The sequence below is a fragment of the Ips typographus genome, linkage group LG2 (assembly GCF_016097725.1).
Source record: "Ips typographus isolate SLU linkage group LG2, UJ_Ityp_2.0, whole genome shotgun sequence".
Lineage (NCBI taxonomy): Eukaryota > Metazoa > Arthropoda > Insecta > Coleoptera > Curculionidae > Ips > Ips typographus.
In genome coordinates, this window is record NC_138423.1 from 7,857,047 (window position 1) to 7,884,052 (window position 27,006).

General features: G+C 34.2%; 1 protein-coding gene and 1 long non-coding RNA gene across 3 annotated transcripts in view; both read left to right on the forward strand.

The window, feature by feature from the left end:
* The first annotated feature begins 3,024 nt into the window (after positions 1 to 3,024).
* The window catches only part of lig (ubiquitin-associated protein-like lingerer), a 42,526-nt gene continuing 18,544 nt past the window's right edge, over positions 3,025 to 27,006 (forward strand). For both annotated transcript variants that reach the window (XM_081974292.1, XM_081974293.1), the window contains exons 1-11: positions 3,025 to 3,104; positions 3,685 to 3,802; positions 3,858 to 4,048; positions 8,919 to 9,083; positions 11,320 to 11,807; positions 12,758 to 12,974; positions 15,434 to 15,793; positions 19,042 to 19,190; positions 19,245 to 19,413; positions 19,473 to 19,778; positions 21,918 to 22,311. In XM_081974292.1, coding sequence (XP_081830418.1) covers positions 3,727 to 3,802; positions 3,858 to 4,048; positions 8,919 to 9,083; positions 11,320 to 11,807; positions 12,758 to 12,974; positions 15,434 to 15,793; positions 19,042 to 19,190; positions 19,245 to 19,413; positions 19,473 to 19,778; positions 21,918 to 22,311 — 2,515 coding nt within the window. In that variant the 5' untranslated portion in view covers positions 3,025 to 3,104; positions 3,685 to 3,726. The remainder of the gene's footprint in view (positions 3,105 to 3,684; positions 3,803 to 3,857; positions 4,049 to 8,918; positions 9,084 to 11,319; positions 11,808 to 12,757; positions 12,975 to 15,433; positions 15,794 to 19,041; positions 19,191 to 19,244; positions 19,414 to 19,472; positions 19,779 to 21,917; positions 22,312 to 27,006) is intronic.
* On the forward strand, positions 5,887 to 8,851 carry LOC145725506 (uncharacterized). Its single transcript, XR_014177301.1, has 2 exons — positions 5,887 to 6,034; positions 6,076 to 8,851. It is a non-coding gene; the product is annotated as an uncharacterized LOC145725506 (long non-coding RNA).

Consider the following 27,006-nt stretch of genomic DNA (forward strand, 5'->3'; position numbering starts at 1 on the left):
TTCTTACGCTAAACCGCTAACGAGGAAGGCCAAGTTATCAACCACGCACACAAAACATATCGCTCGGTCTCTCTCGCACCGTCTCGTCCCCACTCTCGGAGGAAACGGAAACGTTCTAACAGCGAAGCTCTCGCGCTTAATTTTAAAATTTAAAAAACTGAACAGGTTACATAAATATAGCTATTAGTTTTTATCTTATTGTTTTTTTTTTATTTTGAATTTTTAAATAAACAAAAATAAAATTATTGAAAATAAATTGTGTAAAGTGTGATAAAAAAACTCTTTTTTCTACGAATGTTTCCAAATAAGCTACTTTGCATACGTAAAAGTGTGTGCAAAGTGGCACTTTGGGAAAAAAATTTTCCCGCACACTTTTTAAAATGCTGATTATACCTTGCAACAGTGGTTTTATATAGACTATTATACATAAAATCTGCTTAGAATTTTGCGTAGAATTCAAAAATGTAATAATATTCAGGGGTTTCATATAAAAAACACGACTTTTTTCACATTATTCTTCCGTACAGTTTAGGTAAATAAACCACCTTGTCTCTGTCTTTGAAAATTAGGCTTGTTTCCTTAGAAACCAAAGCTCATTGTCAAACAACGCATTTATATGCAATTTAAAGTCTACAACAGTGTTTATTCTAACTTATTTAAGTTAAAAAAACTATTTTAATAATGGATATCACTGAAGATGAACTTCCGGAAGATGTTCTAAAAGCCGCCAACATGGCTAGTTTGCAATTGCTGCCTCTCAAATCGCGAGAAAAATACGAGAAACAGTACGAGTTGTTTACCCAATGGTGCGAACAAAAGGGGATAAAAACCTTAAAGGAAGAGGTACTTTTAGCGTATTTTGTTACTTTAAGCAAAGAATTCAAACCTAACACAATGTGGTCAAAGTATTCAATGCTCAAAAATGTAATAAAAATAAAAAGAGACATCGATATCGGTGAATTTTATAAGCTCACTGGGGTCTTGTGAACAATAACTAACCACGAATTTACTACGACGAGATGCTTTGTCCGCTGTTGCCATCTAAGTGATCAGTCACTTGGTTAGCATAGGTTCACGTTCCCCTAGCATTTTTTTTTAATAATATTTAAAAAATAACCATTACAGCATAACCATGTTTTTGATTACTCTATGTGATCGGCCACTAGGTTAGCATAGGTTCACATATTCTCATATTCATTCTTTTTTCAAAACACTTCTACAATTTTTAAGAAGGATGTAATATTTGATTTCAGACTACGCGTGCGATTTGGCAACAGCGCAGACGAACTTTCCCTATCAGCTGATCAAATTCCACAAAATGCTTGTAAAATCATCGATTTTTTGAACGATTTTGTGACAAAAATTGTGGATCGTTCGCATTTTTTCTTTTTTATCTGTACTATATAAGACGTAACCTAACCCCCAAAAAAAAAATTGACTCAAAATTCGTGGTTAGCTATTCTTCACAAAACCCGCTCACTGCATTTCTGAAAAAGCAGAATGTTGGTTTTAAACCTAAAAAGGCGAAAATTTTTACAAAAGAAGAAATATTCAGTTTTATGAACTCCGCACCAGATGAAATTTACCTGTTGTTGCCACTATATTCGGACTTGCTGGTGCATGTCGAAGGGAAGAGCTAGCCAATTTAACCACTACAGATATTGAAGACAAAGGAAACCTCATAATTGTTAAAATTAGGGATTCCAAAAATCATACAGCAAGAAACTTTATAATATCAGAAGAAGTTCATAACGGAACCTACCTGCAACTGTACAGAAGATACACCGGCCTACGTCCAAAAAAGTCAAACAATCGTTTTTTCCTAGTTTACAGAAAGGGTAAATGTTTTTCGCAAAGTGTTGGAGTAAACAGTTTTGGAAAAATGCCTTCTGAAATAGCTATTTTTTTGAAGTTGCCAAATCCAGAACTCTACACAGGGCACAGTTATCGTCGATCATCGGCAACGTTCCTGGCCGATTCTGGAGAAGGAATCACTGACATAAAACGCTTGGGGGGTTGGAAATCGACTACGGTAGCTGAAGAATACATTGATGAATCCACAAGTTATAAAAAAGGATTAAGTAACAAAATTCTGACCTTCAATCCTAAAGAAAGTGAAGCAGTTCCAAGTATCAGTATTTTACCTTCAGTTGCTCAATCTGCGATCAATTTAAAAAACGCGACCAACTGTACATTTAACATTAATGTTGTTAATAACAATAAATAGTTATAAGTTATTGTTTTTAATATCAATAAAAATTAAAAACAAAATGTACAGATATTTCATTCGTAGAAACAATATTGTTCCTAACACGTGTGCAAAGTAGTTTTCCCGCACTTGAATGTGGGAAAACATAACTTTGCACACTGAATAGGAAAACTACTATTTTATAAAATCATGCAAAAAAAGTACTCTTTTTTTGAATGGTTTTTAGTGCAAACATTTTTTATTTTTTGCAATATATGGTATAGGTATATTTGCTGTGCTTTTGTCATCAAACCGATTTTATAAAAAGTGTTTTATGCAATAACCCATGCGAAAAGTCCTTTTTTGCGCTTCTTCTTCACTTCCGTGCAAAAAAGATACTTTTCAGGTACTTTTTGCACTTTTTGCATAAATAACTATTTTGCATTGTATAAAAAAAAATAGAAAAGTATTTTGCAATTTGTATCTGAAATAAATGTTCTGCAAAACTTTTTTTCTTTTTGCTTTAAATTTCAAAAACTATTTCACATTCTGTGATTTTTTTCATTGTTTACTTTCCGCGCAACTAAATGATCAGGTGACCCATAGTAATGGAGCGGAGGTGTAGTCACGTGCTCTTACCACATTTGGCCGATTGAAACTTACGTGATTCGATTATTTTAAGGTTTAGTCTGAAAACTTTAATAACAACATTGATAAATGCAAGTTTCTTAATCTAATAATTGGTTTTTAATATATTACTTTTAACAAAATTCTTCCAGTTCGGAGAGAAGATTTCTGAAAGGGGCGGGGCGAAATACTGTCAAAAATGTCAACAATGTCAATTTATTACCATTACCGCCATCTTTATTCGTCAAGTATTCACAAAAGTGCGTGTTGGGGATAGAAATAAGAGCAGGTACGGTTATTTGGAACAGTATTATTTACAAAAAATGGGGGTTTTAAGTTTACTGTAAAAGGGAAAAGTGATTTAAACTTCAATTAAGACGTCCCCAAAGTGTTCTGCACTAAATTGCAAAGTGGCGAGGCACGTAATTACAAAGATTCTCCTAGTTTGTCAGTAGGTATACACAAGGCCGTAACAAGACTTGAAATGGCGTCGTCGACCGTCCCACATGGTGAAATGAGATTATTCCCACGGTGAAATTTGAACCATTGAGTCTAGTAAAGTAATATTCCCGAACAAAGGTTTTTCCTATCAAAAGTATCATTATCACTTGATGACTAACGGTAAACCTCCTTTTTGTAAATGCATGCCGACTACTCCAAAACACTGGATTTATTATTGTCCCCAATGTTGCAAAGGTTTTGATTTGACCCGATTTTTGAAAATATCACACATCCTATTGCATTTAATTTAAGTGTCATTCTTGGCTTCTGCATCAAAACTTTACTCTTTTACAGTGAATAACACAAAACACCCCCATTATCTAAAAGTTGCTATGTGTCTATTGTTGCACTACTAATTTTATTTACAGATAGTTGTAAATAGAATCACTGTACATACTGTACAAAAAAAGATGAGCTCCACCAGTCGAACCACCTCCAAAGGTGGTAAGGGGGCAAAGGCTGACAAATCTCACAAAACAGATGGAGGTATGTAGCCCTTACTGATTGGTTTCAGTTTATTTGACCGTGGAAAATGATTTAGGAAAAGGTGGCGGGGACAAAACACATAACAAAGAAAATACCCCCAAAATTGAAGAGCTGGGCATCAAGGATAAAGTCAAACAGCTTATGGATCTGACTTGCCGCTCAGAAGATGAAGTTTGCCTAGCTCTGCACGAGAGCAACAATGATATGACCATGGCTATAAATCTTCTGTATGAGGAAATTCAGACTGTAAGTAAATTTTTTATTTTTTGTTGTAGATTGTGCCAATTGTGAAAACTTTAAGTATATCCCAAAAGTATAATTTGTATGACTCATTTAGATATGAGTTATTAGGGGATTTGGGTTCCTATGTGTAAACAAATTGTATCATAATATTTTAGGCAAAAACTAGTTGCATAGCACCACAATTTACTGTATTTAGTATGTCATTAGATATTTATGGTACAGGGTTGGTCAACTTTATTTTTGCAGTAACAAAAAGAAAGTCTGATAAAATAAGGTTATTCTGATAACAGTATTAAAAGGATAAACTACTACTCCATCACTATAGAAAAATAATACAAAATCTGCTGTCTTCTAGCCTTTGTTCTGGATTAGAAGCATTAACAAAATCACCATTACTTGTTCAGTTAGTGTGTTCCGTAGATTTTAACATTTCCATGTCTTCCACAAGATAAACATTTGAAAATTAGTTCTTTTTCTTTTCTCCCTCTTAAAATGAACTAAAATAAAGTCTCCTGGAGTCAACTCAGACATCAGATTGCCAAGGTATTTTAGTGTACACACTTGAGGTATTTTGAGGCACTTTCCCATTATTACAAAGCATTTTGAGGTATTTTTAAAGCATTTGAGAGTATTTTGTGAAAATGGTTTGTGGTATTTTCATTGAAATTTTGAGTGATATTTTAAAAATCACATTAGTAGACAATACAGTCTATCAATATAACAAAATTGACTGAAAATTGAACAGAACAGCATAGGTACATGTAATTATGATGGTAAAATCTTTGTTACATGATATTGAGTTAAAACAATATTCATTACAGATTATTATAATAATTTACCAATTTTTCAACGTTTAAACTACATTATTAAGGTCACGTGACGTGTGTTTTTGACAAGTGTCAACTGGCTTTTACAGTGTTGCCAGCTCAAAATTGTATTATTAAAGTCACATAACGTGTATTTTACAATTTCAGCTTTTACATTTGTCTAAATTTAATTTACTAAATAATCAACGTTTAAATTATATTTTACAGTCACGTGACTGTTTTTGACAGGTGTCAGTTGGCTTTTACAGTGTTGCAAGCTTAAAATTGCATTATCAACGTACGTCACGTGTATTTTACAATTTCAGTTTTTACAACTGTCTCAATTTAATTTACTAAATTCTCAACGTTTAAACTACATTTTAAAAATACCGTGACATAGATTAAATGATAAGTACAGACAACCAGGGCAATGTAATTAAAGTGGCACCCAAAAAGAAAGCCGTTTACTCTTCAAGGGCTTCCTAATGTATTTCGGCGGCTTCAGTTGTTGGTAAACTTTAAGAGATGGCGCTAAAACAGCTCGTCATTGCAAACATAGTTGCCAACTTTGGAGTATTTCCTATAATGCGCTTTCTTTTGCTATCCCATCTGAACTGAGTAAGAAAACTTGATTTTTTCAAATAAATTCGAGTTAAATTACTCGAATTTTGAAAACTAAACAAGATAAGAATTTCTGGTTTGAGGTATTGATAATTCTATATATTTTAAAAGTCACAGCACTCTTTTTTAACGTTAAAACAGAATCCTGAAGGTCACGTGACCGTTTTTTTTTTTTAGTTTTAAATTGATACACTAAATCACGTATCTATTTGTAAGATTCAAATGTCATTTTTAACGTCACGTGACAGTTTTTATGTTCAGACTATTTTTTTTTCAAATCGCGTGGCTTTTTTAACGTCAAAACAGATCCTGAAGGTGACTCTTTTAAGCTTAAAATGGAATTTCTAATGTCACATGACAGTTTTAAATGTCATTTTATGGATCACGTTTTTTAGTTTAAACTGATATTTTTAAAGACATGTGACCCTCTATACAGTGCAAATGGCCACGTGACAAATTTCAATGATTTTAACGTCAAAACGAAAATCTAAAGGTCACGTGACTGTTTTAGATGTCAAAGTATTATTTGAAGAGTCACCTGACTCCTTATAATGTGCAAATGGTCACACGACGATTTTCAAAAATAAAATATATTTTTTAAAGGTCACGTGACTCTTTTTACAGTTCATAAAGTCGCACAACGATTATCAATAATCAAACATTTTCTTAAAAGTCACGTGACTCTTTTTTAATGCCAAACCGAAATCCTGAAGGTCACGCGTGGTCACTGTAAATAGCGAAATAATGTTTAAAGAGTCACGTGACGATTTTCAATACTCAAATTTTATAAAAGGTCACATGACTCTTATTTAATGCCAAAACGGAACCCTGAAGATCACGTGACTGTAAATGACAAAATATTATTTGACAGGTCACATGACTATTTTCAATAATTAAATTTAATTTTAAAGATTACGTGACCGTTTTTTAGTTTTAAACTCTTAAATCTCGTGACTCATTTTTAGGTACAAATGGTCATGTGACTGTTTTAAGATTAAACTTGGCATTCATAATGTATTAAGTATAAAATAACCCCCCTTGATGAATATTGAAAATAAACTAATAACAAATGACTAAACTAAAAATACAACAAAGTAGTAGTATAATTAAAGAAAACACACACAAAATCTGTTATTTTTTGCCTAAAAACAAAAAATGTGATTCGTCAACTAGACAACGCCGCATTAAAAATGATGTTTTCCAACAGTCAAAAAGACAAAAGATCCGAATTGCTGCGTCTGGACTTTAAAATTACGCGAATATGCGTTTAGTGGTGCCATCTCTCGTTGCTTACTTAAATTAATTTTCAGTTCCATTGCCACTGTTTGTCTATACTTATCATTTAGTCTATGTCCGTGACAGTTCTTGACAGGTGTCAACTGACCTTTACAGTGTTGCAAGAACATGTAGAATTGCATTTTCAACGTCATGTATGTATGACGTTGTATGTGTATTTTGCAATTTAAGTTTTTACAACTGTCTACATTTAATTTACCATTTTCCAAAGTTTAACTGCATTTTGAAGTTCATGTGACTGTTTTTGACATTGTCTTTACATGTTGCATGCAAGTTCAAAAATTGAAATTACCAATTTTTCAACTCTTTCTTTTAAATGATGAAAACTTGTTACTATGACAGTCAGAAGATTAGTGTAAAATAACCCTGTAATTACAGGCAACCCTACAAAAAATATTTTTTGTTGTCAGAATTTAGAAAAACAGTTACCTGAATTTAGAAAATCAATTTTAAGCCTGATGAGAGGATGTCATTTTTATTTAATCATTAATCCTTATGACATTTTGACAATAGTCAAAAGTCATGTACAAATTGTAAAAGCAGACATGCTACTTAGTCCAACCTAAACACTGTCACGTGACCATAAAAAAATAATTTTAAGGGTGTATTTCATAAAGGTTTATCATTATCTCAATACCAGGGGACTTATAATTTAAAAATCCCACAAATGTGTAAACATTGGAAGGTACCCTGAGGCAGTTTAAATAATATAAAGCCATTTCGATGTATTTCAAGGCAATTTTAAGACATTATTAGGCATTTTGCGCAAAAATAGCAGCATTGTGAGGTATTTCAAGGTATTTTGTATGCAAAAAGGCATTTTGGTGTACAAAAAATTATCAGCTGTCTACCTCTCGCTTTTCACAGAAAGATCTTGTTTTTGGCATTTTTTATTTTCTGAATATCAGTTTTGTTTATTTTGAGCCTTCTGCATTTTTGTTTTAGGTTGCTTTTTTCTTCAGCTTCTTTTAAATGTTTTAAGAAGCATACTACTGTTACCACTTTGCCATAAGTTCTATGCTTCAAATGAATCTTGGGTGTAGCTGTGTCATCAGCTTTATCAGGTGTTTTTCTGCTTTGATCTGCTTTGTCTATCTCTACTACGTTGATGTCTTTTCAGGGTCTATTGTATGTATATGCTTGTCAGACGGTAATTCTAAGGATCTAAGATCTTACTAGTTTTAGTGGAAGATATATTTTGATTTCCTGGCATTACTTAATGACATTTTTGTAGCTTCAGTGTTAACCAAATCTTCACTTTGAGAATTCTTCATATTCAGGGAATAGGTTTATCCTGTGAAACAAATAATATCCCATTTATCTTATCTTTGTCTTGTTCCAGGACAGAAATATACCCTAAAAGAGCAAACAAATTTGTATCTTATTACTTTTTGCGTTAACTCCAGATTTGCTTCAGGCTTGTCTTGTCACTGTCATTCGTAAAATGTGAATCCAATCTGTCTATATTGTTGTGTGCTAAACGTAGTGAATTGTTCCTTTCACAGTAAACTCATGACTCGGACATTTTGCAAGTCAACAGGAAAGATTCCTGTAGTCCTTTTACCCCTGATCTCTTGAACCCTGATGTTTTCAGATTTCATTGCATCTGCCCATTTTTGTTAATTATGTTATATCACAAGTATGTTATACGGAGCAATTGTGAAAAAGTGTTATTTTAAATTAGTTTTTTGGTTCTAACTTCTGCGGTTGTTGGTTTCATGAGAACATCATTTACATCACCAAAAACAACAACCCTTTTTTTGCTTTTTCACAAAAATTATGCATTATTCCCTGATTTCTACTGATAACTTGTTGGGGTTATTTTATAGCAAAAATTATTTTCAGCTCTTGTAATAGACTATATATTTTCTCAATTTTAATTAATTTTTGGAAAAAAATGTTGCATTTTTACTAATTCTTGTACCTAATCCATTTATTGCGAAATATATAACATGATGATACGATGACGAGACTGAGCAACAAACCTAGTCGTTTCCTCTTGTTTTGTAGTAAGTTTTTTGCTACTGACAAACGAGGCATTCAGATTGGTTCGTTTCGAAGATTATTCTTGGCAAACTGATTATTTTTTTCGTACACAACTATTTAAATATTTGCACGTTTCACGTATATTGACAATCGGGAGTTTGCAGGGTGAATGGGAAACAAAGGATAAAAAGAAAAAGAAACGTCAGGCATCTACAGGCAAAGACAAAAAGTCTGAAGAAGGTACAGGAGGTACAAGTGATTGGGACGATAGCGCTCCTCCTCCACCAAGTGGTAATAACGGCGGGGCCGGTGATGGTAAAGAGTGGAAGGTAGGTTTTCCAGCAGTACTTATTGTAATTAGGATTTTCCTACAGATATTTATAATTTTTATTCAACATTTTTCTCTCAATAAATGTCGTGATATTGAAATTCGAAGGTTATCAATGCATTTTACACAGAATCTTTGTTCCAAAATTTGAATCTTACGTATGTTAGAGATTAATTTAAAAAAATACTCTTTTATAGACTTGCGAGTTAATTAAAACAGGGGTATTATTGTTAGGGATGGTTGAAGGTAATTTTCTTGTAATTTTTGTAATGTGTGGTTGGAAAAACGTGGACCATTTTAACGAACTGAACTAGCTATGACGTTTCATGACAGGCTTATAGTCACCTGACAGCTGTCAGAACGCATTGAACAGTGCCGTGAAACTGTAAAATGTCAAATAGTCTCGTCTCTTGTGATGAATCACTCCGCAAATTGTTATTTGTACCTTTGTGTAGTTAAGTCGTTAAATGACAGCTTAAGACGTTAAATTTGACAGTCTGACACTTTGCAGTGTGGCTTTATGTTCAGGTGAGGCTATCAAAACTCATTCAGCAGTGAGATGAAACTATAGTATAATGCAAAACAGTTGTACCTTGTATTTACACCTGACTAGATCCCCAAATTTGACATTTGTGAGGCTTGTGAGGGACAGTTTAATATGTCTCTTACGTCACCTGATAGTTGTTAACTGTCAAAACTCATTCAGCGCCAGCATACAACTAGAGTACGCAGCTCCATCGAATTAAATTTAACAGGACACTTTGATATGTTTTTTTACGTCACCTGACAGCTGGCAAAAATCACGCAGCTGTGAGGCAAAATTGCTAATCCAAAATAGGATAAATCACATTGCACATTGTGTTTATAGTTCTATGGAGCGAAATTTAACAGTTGTGACGTTAATTGACGTACGTATGAAAGTGTACTCAAATATTGTGACAAATTTGGCTCCACGGTGTGGTTTTTATAATTTCCAATTAGTTCAAATTTCATGTCCTAAATTCTAGCTTTTGATTAGCCTTTTCTTCATTATTCTCTTAAATTCTCCTAACATTTTTTAAATTCCCTTTTATCCAAAATAAGTGTCTGAGAATTTTCCATCTCTAATTATTATTAAATCTGATGATTTTATTGTTACACTGTCATAGGGCATATTAAAGAATCATTTTCAGTTTTCATTGTTTACAAATGAACCATTTGTCATTGGTATTACTACATGTAGACATTGTATTTTTTGTCTATAAACGTTTGACGATCAGATTTACGTCAGTTTACAAGTAATAGAAAAGGAATGACAATTGATGAATAGGTAAGAAGCAGAAGGGTTCAAGGGCCCAATTGAAAAATACAGAAATGTGTACTTGAACTCACAATTTTTATGTAAATACCAAAATAAAAAATGTATAAAAATATTACTAAAACCCTCTTTGTTATAAGCCCTTCAATTATTGCGTCACTACCGTCTTAGTGCAGGTTAGGCTTTGTCATTTATGTTCATGTCATTTCAGAAATTGTTAATGCAATTCAGTTTATTTTTTAACCTAAATTGTGTTATTTTTTTCTTAACATTTTATTATAAAGTATATTAATTTATTAAAGTGTCTTGGAGTTTCAGCTTTGGCAATTTTATCCACAGATAATGTATTTTATGGAATGGGCCTGTCTCACAATTTTTTTTATTTCATAACTACAAAGACGGATTGAAAATATTATACCCGTATTTTTTTTTTTTTCAAAAATATTAAGTCTAAATAGAAAAAAAAAAGATGATAAAAACTACATTAATCTCATGTTTAAAACGCCCGCCGCCGGTGACGTACTACACTATCAACCAATCAGCGACAAGAAGTGAAACGGTTTGCGTGCAACAGCCAATAAAATCGCCCAGAATTACGTACGTCACATGCGCGCCAAAACAGATCTTTTAAATTTAATGGACAAATTCAAACTAATGTAGGAACATTTACGACCATAATTTTTTCTTCGAGAATATGAAAAATTAGTTTTTTGATCCTATTCTTTCGATTCCAGTCATTAAAACAAAAATTTATGATATGTGGGATAGGCCCATTGCCTTTGAATGTTCTGAATTACACTTGATGTTTTTTGAATTACAGTTCCTTATTTTGAATTACACTTAATTTTTCTGAATTTCACCTGGCCTTTTCTAAACGACAAACGACAAACGACATTTGGAAATGGTGTAGTGGTTAAAACGGTTAATATTACTGGTTTAGGAGCGCGGAGGTGGACGCAGAGACAATAAACCAGGTAGTGGCGGTCCTCCTCGGCGCTGGCGCGAAGAGGGTGGCGGTGGAAGAGGCGGAGACCGTCGTGGAGGCGGTCGCGGTTCGACTAGAGGTGTCGGAGGAGGACGCGGCCGCGGAGGCGGCAGAGCCGGCGGGCGATACCCGCCTAGAGGAAACAGAGGTGGCGGTGGTCGAGACTATAATCGGCAACAGCCCATCGACACTTGGGACAATTCGAATACTTGGGATAATAGCACGGCAACGGCCGCCGCTAATCACGCACCCGCCGCCGACGACTGGGACGATTTTCATACGGACGAGTGGTCGACCGAGGAGTACACTGGGAGCCTCGTGGAGACCAAAGTGTTCACTCCTAGTGTACAGCAGTCAGGTGGGCAGGAGGGCGTGGATACTTCTGTGATTGATCCCAACTTGAATTTATCAAGTGGTCAGCCGCCGCAAGAAAATACTTTCAAGTAAGTTTTTTGTATTATACTGCAACATTGTTTTAAATTAGCAACAATAACTTTTTAATATGTTGTCTGCCTAGTCCTATCTCTAGCCGTATAATTCTGAATTGTTATACGCGTTATGATGTTAGTAGCAGTGTAAAGGGAAATTGACTTGTCTTGATAATATTTTTCATAAATTTGACCAAAAGAATGAGTAACTTTCTGAAGAAAGGCACGACTAAAAAATACTTCATCTTCAATTAAGCATTGCCTGGTTTTTACTTTGTTATACATTTTTAATTCTGAAATATTTCTTTTCCAAAAAATCAACTAAAAGCGGTCATTTATGCCGGATAAAACTTAAAATAAGTTAAACCTTGAACGTTAAAATCTATTTTTTGTTATTATACAGTTTCACAATGGGCCTATCCCAATATTTATTATTTGGAATAGAAAGTATGAGTGCAAAAATATAATATTTTTTCAAATTTCAACCAAAAAAATCAAACTTGCTGTTTTTACCGAACTTTTCCTGATTAAATTTAAAGTGATTATTTCGCGCTTGAGCGTTGCTATTGGTAGTAATAATCTCCACCTTTTATTTTGCTTTTTGACGTGGATGTTCCAATTGTGGTTAAGTTGATTTTTGTATTTGTGGGGTCAGCTTTAAAACTAGAGCATTGCTGTACGGTTTCAAAGACTTTACAACGTTGCCAAGATCATCTAAAAAAATATTTATTAGTAATTGTTTATTGACGTTGATTATCAAATATTTTGATTTGAAATTATGATAAACTTTTTTTCTGACAAAACGTTTTTCCGACAATCTCAAGTCGGTTGTAAGGAGAACTTAAGCTAAGTTGATTGTAATGTGTCAGCTTATGTGCAAAATTAGGAAGGAATTATGCGCCTATCTTTAGTCAAGTCAACAGTATTGATTCTTGTAAATACCATGTAACTAATAATTTTTACAGTCAAACACTTGGACCGAGCTACAATCAGACAGTACAGCAGCAGTTGCCTCAGCAACCGAGTCCGGTTCCGCCCATGGTAGGAACGTTAACCGCAGCGCAAACTCAGTACTTTACGCAACTGTCACAACAAAACAACGACTCTATCAGCAAGCAGTATGGTGGCGCGGCATATCAACCGCCGCAGAACGCTTACGACACCAAATCCAATGTAGCACCGGTAAGTTTTTTTTTTTTTATTACTCTAACAATTAAGAACAAGCAACTAAAAACTAGAACCATCATACTGTTTATAAAACCAACTAAATTATTGCCAACCAACTAATTACTGTTCTCGCGGAGTGAGTTTACCCGTGCGTCACGAAGGCTACGTCATTTATAATCATATGAATCAAATCGAGTTTTCGTCAACAAACCTGTTGTGTTCATATTATAGAAAAGGGCCTGTCTAAAGCTTCGTCACTTTTAAAATTTTGCGTGTATTGTGTATTGTCAGTCAGAAAGTAGAGATCTTTGGCTGCAAATTTGCACTAAAACAACCTTATACCAAAGCAAATCAAAAATATTTTGACCGAAATAACATTTTTTATTTATGAGAAGTCTCCGTTTGGATCATAGAATTCCGTCTAAATTTGAAACCTAATTTATTTACCAAAATTCGCAGAGATGTATCACAAATATGTAGTATTTCTTTAACTTTAAGCTCTTGATTTAGGTTCTGAATGGTTACATGTTTCTCTAAAATAAATACAACAAATTAAAAATTCAATAAGACATTCTGAGTGATGCTGTAGTATCTCATATCTCATTTTCAGGGTGCAATCCACTTATTTTATTTTAAACCCGCTGGAAAACATTTTAGACCCTTATTTTATTTTTTCTATGACTTTATTATTAATATGTTTGAAGAAATTTTTATGAAAAATCTATAATGCAACCCAAAAATCTCAGTCTCTGGAAACAATGAAATGTTAATAGATGTTTCTTACAAAAGTAGATATATTTTACTATTATTAACATACTATCGTTGTACATATCATATAATGTATTTCGAACATGCATTTTAATGCTTTCAGATAAATCAGTGGTCTTGGCCCGTCGATAACGTCTCGATTTACGTTTTCTAGGTGAGGAAATCATAAGATTACTTGCTTGCTTTTTCCGAATCGAATAAACAGTTTTGCGGGAAATTTTCAAAGCAGCTGTAACCTTCTAGTATCAAAAAAAATACGTAAGAATATGTAAGGTCTTAAAATTTCTTATTTTCTTCCTGAACAGATGATAAAGCTTCTAAAGGTCCTCCATTGGTGTTTTCTGATTCAAAATATTCACAAAGGTTAAGAATTAACTGCTGTGCTTGTCTGTGGAGAATTTTTGCAGGCATTTTCTAAAAAAATACTGTAATAGTAAGTAATTCCGAATTTAGGAAAAACCAAATGGCTAAATAAAAACCATAATAGACACTCACACTTTTTTTCAAAACAGGGTAGTAATTGTGCCAATTTTGGTTAGATCATGACAGCCGACATAAAAAAAATAAAAATATTAATAATAATATTATGAAAGTACTTACAGAATGTTAAAAGCGTAGAAACAATAGCTCTTAAAAGAACAGTGGTGGTGTGGTAAATAGAAAACTTTATAAATGATTAACAACACAAAAAAACGGAAAAGAATTAATAGTAAACAAATCAAATAAATTTCGATGGTTTTCAAACTGACAATGACTGAAATAGAAGCGCTAAGCAGTAAATGTTTTTTTTTGGAAGACATTCACTTAGATATTTACCCTTTCTGAAAGTGAACAATAGACAAGAATGAAGTCTAAATCACAAAGAGATGACGCACGGGTAAACTCAGTACGCGAGAACAGTACATTTGCTTTTATCATCTCGTACGTTTGTTGGTTTGAATTGTTTCCATTGTTTGCCAGTTGGTCTTGAGATTTGTGCTTGTGGATATTTTCATTTTTTGCTCTTCGTCCTTTTTCTGCATTAACTTTACTAAAAAATGCTAATGGCTATGAGTCTTTCTACACTGATTGATTGGCCCTATTTTGGCCACTCTGGATTTGCGTTTTTTCGCTTTGTTTGCAAATAAAGCTGCACCCGCCATCAAAAAAAACATTCCACCGATAATAAGTTCTTTGTTTTCATCCATGACTTGCTCGCTACGCTGCTCTCACTCAAATAAATATAACATCTAATTATCTATGAATATAACCAAAACAAAAACGTCAAAAAGGAAAACGTGCCCGTGAGCTGACACTTTATGTTTTTCAACTAACAATTAAACTAAGAAGTTAAAAGTTGAGCAACTCTAGTTGAAATTTGTTGTTTCCTATATGTAAACTTTTTAGTTTTCTAATTGTTAGTTTAGTTGTGAATCTTTTTTTATAAACTCAGCTTAAATTACGTTTATTTTTAAACATTCAACTGTGAAGTATGTTGACATTATTAGTGTCAATGTTTGACAGTTTTTTTTTTGCCATTTAACCTAAATGCGAAGCAAAATTAGGGAGTACTTAAACTTACATAATGTTTTCTTAGAATGTAGAAACTGAAAATAAAATGTCGTATTTTATTCAGAGTATAAGTTACTCTATGTGACTCGTATGAATTTTACATAAAGTATCACTTATACTTCTAATAAAATAAATATCTATTTGTGTTTTTGCAGGTTTATAATAATTCGTCGCAAGTGTACAGCGCCCCAACGACTCAATCCTACACTAACGCGACTCAACAGTCGTACAGTAACGCGACTCAACCGTACAATTCGGCCGCGGCCCAACCGAACAGTTACGGTAGCAGTGCCGCGACTCAACCATCCTATGGAAATCAAACTGCGCCGTCGTACGGCACGTCTCCGAATTACTCGGGAGCGCAGCAGGTTTATGGCAGTGCAACAAATGCAAACAGTTATGTGGGAAGCTTCCAGACTGGAACGGGATCCTACGGAACGGGACAGGAAGTCCAACAAACTCAACAGCCTCAGCGCACGAAGACGCAAAGAGCGCGAGTGCCTCCACCGTCAAAGGTAAAGTAGAAACTTTTAAATGTTTTTGATAATGGCGTCCTACAATTTGACAATTCCGTAAAAATCATTACTAAAATTTTGCTACATTTTCGATGGTTTCTAACACCGTAGTGTTAGAATCGGTCATTTACGAAAAAAAATGGCGTTACAAAATATCAGGATAATTATAACTAAAATTAGTTACAATAAATAAAACTCATGTTACTCATCAATTGGAAGTGCCGTTGGCGACTAACAAGTTTCATTAAAACCTTTTTCCCCATCTTTTACAATAAACCTGTAATGCTACCTCAAAAGTTGATGTAACGAACTACAATTAGTTCTAAACCGTTTTTCTAGTATTATATTGAGCTTTGCCCCATTGCAAAGAGTAGGTTTGTCTCTTTCAGGTACACTATAAATGCTGGCCTAAAATTGTTTATTTTCATCGACTGAAGACACTTTTTACTAAAGTGACTTAATCTTTATTTTATCGTCGAAATCACAAACAAATTGTCCATATAAGTATGACAATGAAGAGTACGAAATATTGCAACAAGTAGCGAAAATTGCAAGCTCTAACTTTTTACTTTTCTCACAAAACGTTACTCACAAAAACAGTTTTACGCTATTAATCTTGTTCTCTTAATAAGACTGTTCCTCGGCCATATCTCAGAAACCGTACGTCGTATGACTTTGGGGTTACAAAAATTACTGGGTAAATTGGCCATGAAGAATTGCTGGAAAATATTTTCATGTTCTTAAAATGACCACCAGAGATGCCAACTGCCATCATAAATATTCATTTTGCATAACAAACTACTAAGTTTTTCAACTTGTAGTAGTAGTCCATGTTCTCAGAGTGGAGGTAAATGAATACAAAAGGGGGTGAGGAACACTCAGCCTTCTCCACAACACTCTCGCTCACCGTTAGCGTCACCCTCTTTAATTGAGATTTAATAAAGTTTGTTGTGGAGAAGGCTGAGTGTTCCTCACCCCCTTTTGTACTAAGTTTTTGTTCAAATTTTTAAAGAGAACCAGTTTATCTAGCATTTTTGTAAAACAAAAATTTCAGTTATTTCAGAAAGATGGGGGGGGGTGTTCAATTGTCTTTGTAATAATCTGCTGTAACTTTTTAGAGATTTGACCGATTTTAACAAATTTGGTATTGTTGTAAAGAGCATTCCTTGGGCAATAAGAATCAATCAAAATATAGTTCATTTAGTGAAATCCTTTGCCGCCAGTGGGTTAGTTTTGAGAGCATGACAAATTCCAAACAAATCAACTGGAATGATAAATGACTTTTTCTGTATGAAAAAGTAGCCAAATAACTTCCAAATAAGCCAGTGAAAACCGTTTTTCAAAATCTTGTTTCTAAACTAAAATATTTGGAAAATTAAATGAATGGAATTTTGAAGGCGATTTCATCGCGCGGTAAGTTTCCTAAAACCTAAAATCAATTTAGCTTCAAGATGAATAAGATGTTATATTAGCCACTTGTGAGTCTAAATAGAATAATTCATTTAGGCATTATAAAAAAATATTTATTATCATTACATTCATGTTGCTTCAAAAAAGGACTAAACGCATCCTGAACTTTATATAGAAGTCACTTTAATATTATTCTTACCTTTAGTTTAAAAAGTAAGCCTAAAAACCCAAATAAGTATACTATATGCGTATTCCACATTTTTCGCATTTTTTTATTTTTCAATCATATTGCAAAAAATAAAGAAACACTTTACCCAAAATGCTAGATTTGAGGCATCAGATTTTACAAAAATCTTTATAAATGGTTCCAAAATATGTGGAATTTGGATATAATATAGCTATTTGAGTTTTAGGCTTAGTTTCTATATTAAAAGTAAGAATTTCAAGAGTAACATGAACGTCCTGATGATATACCTATATTTGTTTTACATAAAGTTTAAATGAAGTCTATTTAGACTCACAATTCCTTCTTTAACATCTTATTCATTTCGTAGCTAAATTTTTAATAGTTTTAGGACATTTACCGCGCGATTCTTGGCCTTCAAAGATCCATTAATCTGATTTTTTCAATATTTGGGGTTAGGAACGAGATTTTAAAAAACGGTTTTTACTAGCCTATTTGGATGTTACTTGGGTCCTTTTTCATAAAGAAAAAGTCATATCATTCCGTTTGATTTTTTTGATTAATTTGTAATTTGGGTTATGGTATCACAACTAGCCCCCTGGCGGAGTAAGCTTCAACTATATTAACTATATTATGGTTGATTCTTATTGCCCAAGGAATGCTCTTATCAACGATACCAAATTTGTTAAAATTGGTCTAACCTTTAAGAAGTTAAAGCGGGTTATTACAAAAACAATTAAACACCTTGTTTTTGAAATAACTGAAATTTTTGTTTTACGAAAATGCTAGATAAACTGGTTGGTTCTCTTTAAAAATGTGAACAAAAACTTTGTAGTTTGTTATGCAAAATTTATAGAAAATGCAATTTTAAAATTTAAGATGACTGTTGGCACCTCTTGTGGTCATTTTTAGAAATTGGGTACACCCAGTACACATCGCGTAAAACTTGATCGGATTGAAATGACCTTGATTCAATCTTGTCTACATCGTACCCTATCGAGTTTGGCATTCAATCCGATCCAGAAATTCTTTTCCCTCTAAACTAGGTTTGAAAAGGATCTGATCTAAAGAAAGAACAATATCAGAATATTTAACTTGGAGGGACTTTAGAGTACTCATACTGCATAGTTTTTGTTCACTGTTAATTTTTTGTTTGAAATATTATTTAAAGATGAGTAAAACTGGCAAGACTCATATTGTTGAAGATTGGACAGAATTGATTTTTCTACTAAGGTGTTGATGACATTGTTGTCATTTCGATGCGGATTGATGTTCAAACCTGTACACGTAAAAACTTGATCCTCGATCCGCTTTGTTGGTCCAATCCACTTGGAAAAGATGATTGGACTGAATTACTCTATCGGATCAAAATTTCAATCTTACGTGTTTACATCTATGTTTTTCAAGTGGATACAGCTTTATCCGATCGAAAATTACGATGTGTACGTGATCAATGATATCAGTCTATTAAGGGTGTTATTTGACACATATTTACACAAAACTTAAGAAAAAAAGTTAAATCACTTAAAATAATTGAGGATTTTAACTAAAAACAAAAAAATCATACTTTTTGATAAAATAAAATAATTTTTTAAATTAAAATCAAATTTTGCCCAACCCAGATGACTAACGACTCTATTTAATATTTACTCAGATACCGTCAAGCGCAGTCGAAATGCCGGGCGACCTAAATAGCAGTATTACCTACTTGGACGTGCAGTTTGGAGCGATGGATCTCATTGACAGCTCCTTTGATTCGAACACGGGCAGCGATGTAAAATACGGAGCTGACCCAAATAGAAGGTGCGGTTAAAGGTGCAGATTGTAATATTAGGCTAACCGTTTGCTATATTCCAGTACGACGGGTCTAGACAATTCGCGAACCACACCTACAAGCGGGTTAGATTTGGAGTCGTCCGGACCTCGAACTGGAGGAAACCTACCCGGAGAAAACGCTTACGGTTCCACCGTTTCTGCCACCAAAAACGGCACGCAAAGCAGTATTAGCTCTGCACTGTCACAGGGCGTAAGTCTTACATACACTCATCACCAACTACTCTAAACAAATAGTATTTTTTTACACAGCTTTCGAACGCAGACAGCATTCCACAAACTTCAGAACATTTGAACTACAACACTAGCAGTTCAAACAGAAGTACGGCGCAACAAGGTTCGACGGCGAACGTTGCTGTTCCCACGGTCACTGCGCCATCCGCTATCGACCTAAACAAACAAACGACGGATAATCACTCTTACAACTCGCAGGCTCCTGCTGCCTACAGCTCGTATCAGTCCAAAGCGAATAGTTACAACGCCTCTGCGTACGGGTCTACGCAAACCACGGCTAGTTCCTATGTTAATCCTTCGGCGTCCAGTTACGTGAATAATCAAGTAAGTACGCTGAAGTTATAATCTTATTATATCATGAAATACACAAAAAGAATTGTCATATGAAAATAATAACTATGTCACTGTGTTTAGTGACTTCTGAGGACTGTAAAAAGTGACTAGAAAAACATTAGTACCGCTAACGGTGTTTTAAGTGTAAGTTTTTGTTTAATAACACTTTTGCGGTTTGCTACTGAAGTTAAAGAGGGTTTTAGATGCTTTAAGCACCTTCTAAAAAGTGTCAGAAGCTTCCACAAGTGGCTTAAATCGTTCCAGAGTTGTTTTAAATTTTCAGAGGCCTCTAGGACCGGTTTGAACGTGCCAATAACCTCCAAATGCTACTGAGAACTTTCTAAAAAGTGCCAGAGTTTCTTAAACCTTTCCAGACTTGTTTTAAATTGTCAGAGGTGTCTAGAATCATTTTGAATCTGTCAGAGATCTCTAAGTACTACTGACAACCTTCTAAAGAGTGTCAGTGGGCTCCACATGTGTGTTAAACCTTTCAAGAATTGTTTTAAAATGTTAGAGGCCTTTAGGACCATTTTGAAAGTTCCATAAACCTCTAAATGTTATTGAGAACCTTCTAAAAAGTGCCAGAGGCTTCTACGACCCTTTAGATGTATCAAAGATATTTACATGCTACTGAGAACTTTCTACAAAATACTAGAGACTGCTAGGGCCATTTTGAAAGTTCCGTAAACCTCTAAATGTTATTGAGAACCTTCTAAAAATTGCCAGAGTTCTTTACAATTGCCTTAAACCTTTCCCAATTTGTTTTAAATTGTCAGCGGCCTCTAGGACCATTTTAGTTGTGTCAAAGGCAACTCTTTCGTCTTTACAATTGCCTTAAACCTTCCCAGATTTGTTTTAAACTGTCAGCGGCCTCAAGGACCATTTTGAATCTGCCAGAGACTTCTAAGTGCTACTGACAAACTTCTTAAAAGTGCCAGAAGCCTCTACGACCGTTTTAGTTGTATCAAAGACCTCTAAATGCTACTGGGAACTTTCTGACAAATTCCAGACATTTCTAGGACCAGTTTGAAAGTTCCATAAACCTCTAAATGTTATTGAGAACCTTCTAAAAATTGCCAGAGTTCTTTACAATTGCCTTAAACCTTCCCAGATTTGTTTTAAACTGTCAGCGGCCTCTAGGACCATTTTGAATCTGCCAGAGACTTCTAAGTGCTACTGACAAACTTCTAAAAAGTGCCAGAGATCTCTACGACCGTTTTAGTTGTGTCAAAGACCTCTAAATGCTACTGGGAACTTTCTGAAAAATTCCAGACACTTCTAGGACCAATTTGAAGGTTTCATAAACCTGAGAACTTTCTAAAAATTGTCAGAGGCTTCTACAAGTGTCTTAAAAACTTCCTACACTTGTTTTAAATTGTCAGATGGCTCTAAGACCGTTTTGAATGTGCCAAAGACCTGTAAATGCCTCTGAAAAGTTCCAAAGCCTTGTATAACTGTCTTAAATTGTCTCAGAACGGTTTTATATTGTCAGAAGTCTCTACGAGCATTTTAAAAGTTCCATAAGCCTCTAAGTGCTATTAAGAACTTTCTAAAAAGTGTCAGAGGTCTTTACAAGTGTCTTAAATTTTCCCAGACTTGTTTTAAATTGTCAGCGGCTTCTAAGACCATTTTGAATCTGCCAGAGACCTCCCATATTTCTCAAACCTTCCAAGAATTGTTTTAAATTGTCAAAAGCTTCTAGATCTATTAAGAAAGTACCAGTGGTTTCTAAATGCTACTGACAACCTTCCAAAAAGTGCCTTAAGCTTCTACATTTCATTTAAACTTTGTAAAAGACATTAAAGTTTCCAGAGGCCCCTAAATACGACTGAAAACCTTTTAAAAATTGTCAGAAGAATTTAATTGTTAATAACGACGGGCTTTTTGCAACTGTATCGTCCGTTGTTCCAAGAGACAGACCGCAAAAATGTTGAAATCAGTTTTAGGGCTAACAAACATTACAGGGTCATTTGTGCGTAAAAGTGGTTTTCTAAGGTTCTGTTTATGTATTGTAGACAATTATTAATAAAATTTCCCTTTTATTAGGTGCCGAAATGGTTTACTATTTTCTGTCAGACATGTTGTTATAAGTGTGATTCTATTTAATTTTTAAAAATATTGCTTTTTAAGGCAAATTCGTACGCCACCGTACCTCAAAACTCATCTGCGCCCTACGGTAACTCCTACTCATCGTCGACCGGAAACAGCGGTCAATCGTACCAAAGCGCCACTTATCCGACGGTGACTCAACCGAGCTACGCCTCGTCAGCGCAGAACGCGTCTTACGGTTCCAACGCGAGCCTGAGCAGCAACCCAAATTTCACGTCCACTACCAGCCAGTACAATAGTTACAATTCGACATCTGGCGGTGCGCACAAGATGGGAGCGAAGGAGAACTCGTACGATACCAGTGGCAGTGCGGCCGTCACTAGTACGGCTAATAATAGTGCGCCCGCGTCCAGCGGTACTGCGTTGTCGCTAAGCCAAACCACCATTAATAGCACTAAAACGACGGCAACCTTAGGTAAGTAGTGTAACTTGTTTTTTATTTTAATCGGTGGTATTTCAGTGTGTAAATTGATCTCTTATTTTAAGCCGAATCAGCCTAAATATTTTTTTTTCTGTAAATATTGATTGAAGTCGAGATAAAACAGATCCATTTCAGATTTGAGGTTGGTTCTGGGGTGTATTCGATGCGTTATGACAAGTTAATTTCAGTGATGAATTCAGATTTACTCCAAAAGAAATGGTCTTTTCTAGTGACGGTACTAACGGTGAAGACTAAAATTATAATTTTATTTTTCTTGCAAAGAATGTAAAGCTATCGCTTTTTAATCGAAATACACAGAATATTAGACAACGGAAGACAGGGTCCGCCAGAAACTATACAGGGTGATTCCAAAGTTGGTGCTTTCCTTTCACCTGCGAATAGGGCTTCAAAAAATAAGGTTTTTTTTTCCTTTGACGCTTTTACGAAGATACAGGGTGTCAAAGTTATACTGAAAAAAAACAAAATAAAAAATAACTTAAATTTAATTATTATAACTAACTACAGGTTATTCCTTATCAACAGACATAAACAAAAACAAAAGATTTCAGCCGCCTTTGAACTACTACTTTTTATTTTTTTTACTGGGAAACGGTGCCTCATAGCAAAAAATAATAAAAGGGGTTTTATTTTTAGAATTGAACAAGGAATTCAATAATAAATTTTATGTTGAAAAAAAAACCAGTAGGGTAATATTTTTTTTCGAAAATGTTTTAAAAAAATGATACGCACGCCACTGGTAAACGCAAGAAAATTGTTGTTTCTTGGAAAATTTGCTTTCCACATAGCTACTGACACCTACAAAATTGTGTTTAATGACTTCAAGTGGTTTGGCCAAAATCATTACATTTTTATTTTTTCAGTAAAACTTTGACACCCTGTATCTTCGTTATTGTTCATATTTCGAAAAAGCGTCAAAGGAAAAAAACCTTATTTTTTGAAGCCCTATTCGCAGGTGAAAGGAAAGCACCAACTTTGGAATCACCCTGTACACTGCAAAAATGTTGGTTTGATAGAGTTTAAACATTAATTTTTTTGATGGCAACAAGCAAGGTTTATTTAAAATACTGCCAAAAAAACTGTTTGATTGTCGGATTTGTCAAAAAAAACTGAAGGAATGAATGTCAAGTTAAGTAGTTCTTTAATTAAAAAAATCAAGTACTGTCTGTCCCAGGGGAAGTGGTCATATTGAAATTCACTTATGAATTTTGTAAAAACCACCTCCGGAATACATATTACTGATGCTAATGCCCCTTTGAAAAAAAAAATAGAAGAAAAAACGATGAAGCTTTAACCTTGTTTTTGTCTCTAACCGTCTGGTTTTGTGACAGTAAACATTATTGCAAAACTGGGTATAGATTTCTTCAGTGGGATATTATATTGGAACGGCACAAAAAAAATCATCCGGAAAAAGTCAATTTGGTGAGTTGAAATCTTTCCCTTCTTACTACGTACTTTGTACAACGTTCAAAAGTCTAGAGACTTACAAAAATGTCCAAAACCTGCCAAGACTCTTCTAAAATTGCCAGAGGCCTCCAGAACCATTTTTAATGTGACAGAAATTTCTAATTACTACTAATAAAAACATGGCAATAATTTGTTAAAGTTACCAGTTTTCGTTGGATTTTGATTAATTTACTAAGTATCAGACAACATCGAAAAGTGTTTTCAAATTGCCAGACACTGAAAATGTCCTAAACTTTCCAAGAATTCCATAACTGTACAGCTTCTAACCTAACCTAACAAATACTGCCAGACTTTTTGCACCAAATCCTGTCAAACATTATTATGTCCTAAACTTTCCAAGAATTCCATAACTGTACAGCTTCTAACCTAACAAATACTGCCAAACTTTTTGCACCAAATCCTGTCAAACATTATTAAAGTAAAAGTTAAAAAAATCAAATTCAATTTATGTTTGACAGCTGTCACTTTGTCAGTACGTAACTCGGTTATTTCGCCACTTACAGGGTGTTTCATTATGTCAATTTAAAACCCTTTAAACTAGTGATGGGTAAATTACCGGTAAAGTTAATATTTTACTTTACCAAGAAAATTTGACCAGTAAATACTTGTGAATTACAATTACTGTGTTTCTGTCAGTTCAAACTTAAACACCGCTTGGGTAGGAAATTTATTGAGGATTCCAAAAATGTGCTTAAAACAGTCATTTTCTCACCCCAACTGGGTTTTACAGGAGATTTTGTCCCTGATTGTCCTTTCAAACTGTGTTTCTGGTAGTTCAAACTTTGACCATTTGACTGTACCAAATTTTGTAGTATTTTTGCGTTATATTTTGTTATGATGAAACCTCACGTTAATGAGATTCCAACACTTTTAATTAAGTTGCTCAAAGTCCTGGATTAATTGCATGAGATTATAGCTAGATGTAAATGAACACTCTTGAATATGTTGCAGGAAATCAAAACTGTCCTTTATGCTATGTATGTGTATACCGGGTGTAATATTTAACTTGATACACCTCATTATCTCGAAAAATTTGGAGGAATTTGTTTACAACACTTCTGGCAACCCAAAAGGTTTCCAGAGGTATTGACAAGTGCTAAGAAAAAGGCGTTTAAAGAAAAATTTATAAAAATTCAAAAAAAAAAACTTACAAATGAGTCAAGTTAGGGAAAGCTACAGAAATTTAATATAAAAAAAACTAAATTAAGTAATTGACCTCAAAAATAACCCCTGGCTGTTGTGGTCGGCTCCTTCACCTATAGGGATTGTTGGTGGGTGGTTACAAAGCCCTTATAGAGTGCCTAGCACGGTCTTGGGGTGCTGTAGGTGTTCCCAGTTTCACTGAGAACTTCCGGTTGGAACTTAGATTCTGGTTACGGAAAATTCCCGGATTCTGGGTCGAGCCGAACACAAAATCTGTGTTGGAAAATATGGCCGATACAAAATAAATCTCAAATAACCCAAAATCAAACCAATTTACTTGTGTTTCGGCCAGATAAATTTAGATAGCAGTGGTAAAGGGACCGATATTACAAAGTGGGGTGATTAAATAGGCCACATGGCACCTGACACAAAGAAACACAAAAATCAAAAACTAATCACGTGACTACGGTACCTGATAACGTAGCACTCACATTAACAACAAAATGTGCACAAAGTGCAAATGGAGCTATTAAGCGATCGGAATCAGCCTGCCAATGTAACTAGGCCCATGGACATTAAAAATACATACTAAACGAGTTACGGACGAAAACTGTTTCGTACGTAACCATTTTTCAACTTGTAGGTATGACAATTGGAGCAATATTGTGCTAGAAAACAGCCGTTTCTTAGTAAACTTCTTGATAAATATGCTGGAATATTTTGGAAGACCAGACTACTCAACATAATAATATAGTCAAATTTTTACCCTTTGAGAATGACGTCAAGCAGGTGAAAAAACACGCATGTCTGGAATTAGATCACAAATTTTAACCTACAAATGCTTTGAAAAATTAGTGTGTTCAGAAGTGACTGATGATCAAGTGCCTTGAAAATCACATGATTATGAGAGTTTCAGTTTATTTCAGTTCAGTCAGTCTTCATTCAGTGAATAGATGGGCTTGCACTCACTTAAAGATCTCTTCTACTCCTAATAACATAATATATTATTAATGTTCATTGATTTTGTGCTGTGCACAATAAAGCAAAAATAGTAATTTGGCATACCAACATTACCAACTTCTTTGTTTTTCATAAAGGCGGTTATTTTGGTTTTACTGACTGACATTTTCTTAGAAATGTTGGTAAAATAGGAGTCATCAGCTTAAATTCCAGCCTTTTTCATTCGGCATAAATTAGCAGTACTCACTTTTAAAGCCTGTGATGCTCTATCATACACATTGGAATAATCAATTGGGATGACATCTGGAAACTGTTTCTTTTCGTATTCCAAAAAAAGCAGCACATTTAAAATTAGCATTTGGGCTTGCTCATTATAGCGCAGCATGTTTATACATTTGATATTTGTTTATATCAAAGTGACAGTAAATGTCAACGTTTTTAATTTGACAGGATGACAAAATTAATAACGTGCCTTTTTGTTAAAATTGTTTATTTCACATGTTTGATATGCGAGAAACAAAGATGTAAAAAGATGACGTCATTCTCAAAAGGTAAAAATCCAACTATAGAGACAAAACTACAATATTATACACATAACCACCCTATGAATGAACAATGTTTAGATTAAAAAATGTCATAATGTCAAACAGAAATGCAATGATTTGATGTTCACTTTAAATTTAAATGATCCCATATGTCACAGAGAGAATTAGCTGTAATTCATTGTGCCATCAAGGCAGCCTCTGCAATAAGCTAGTTAACTTGATGAATTTCTATGACCAATGAGGAAATCGAACGCACTTCAGGCAACTTTACTTTGAAATCTATTGGTCATTGTCGAAAAAAAAATGAATTAAGGCTGCGTTGGCAAAAAAAAGTAGATGACAAACATTGTCATATACTTATTGAACAACCTGTATAAGGTACATTCCTGATTTTTACATTATAATAATAATTATCATGATGATACGATGACGAGACTGAGCAGCAGTTCGACGGACATAGTCTCTATCAACAACAAGTCTTTTGTAGTTGATTCATGGACAGTGTCCAAACGGACTGTTTGTTTAGATGATTTTGGCAGTCTGACTAAATTAGACA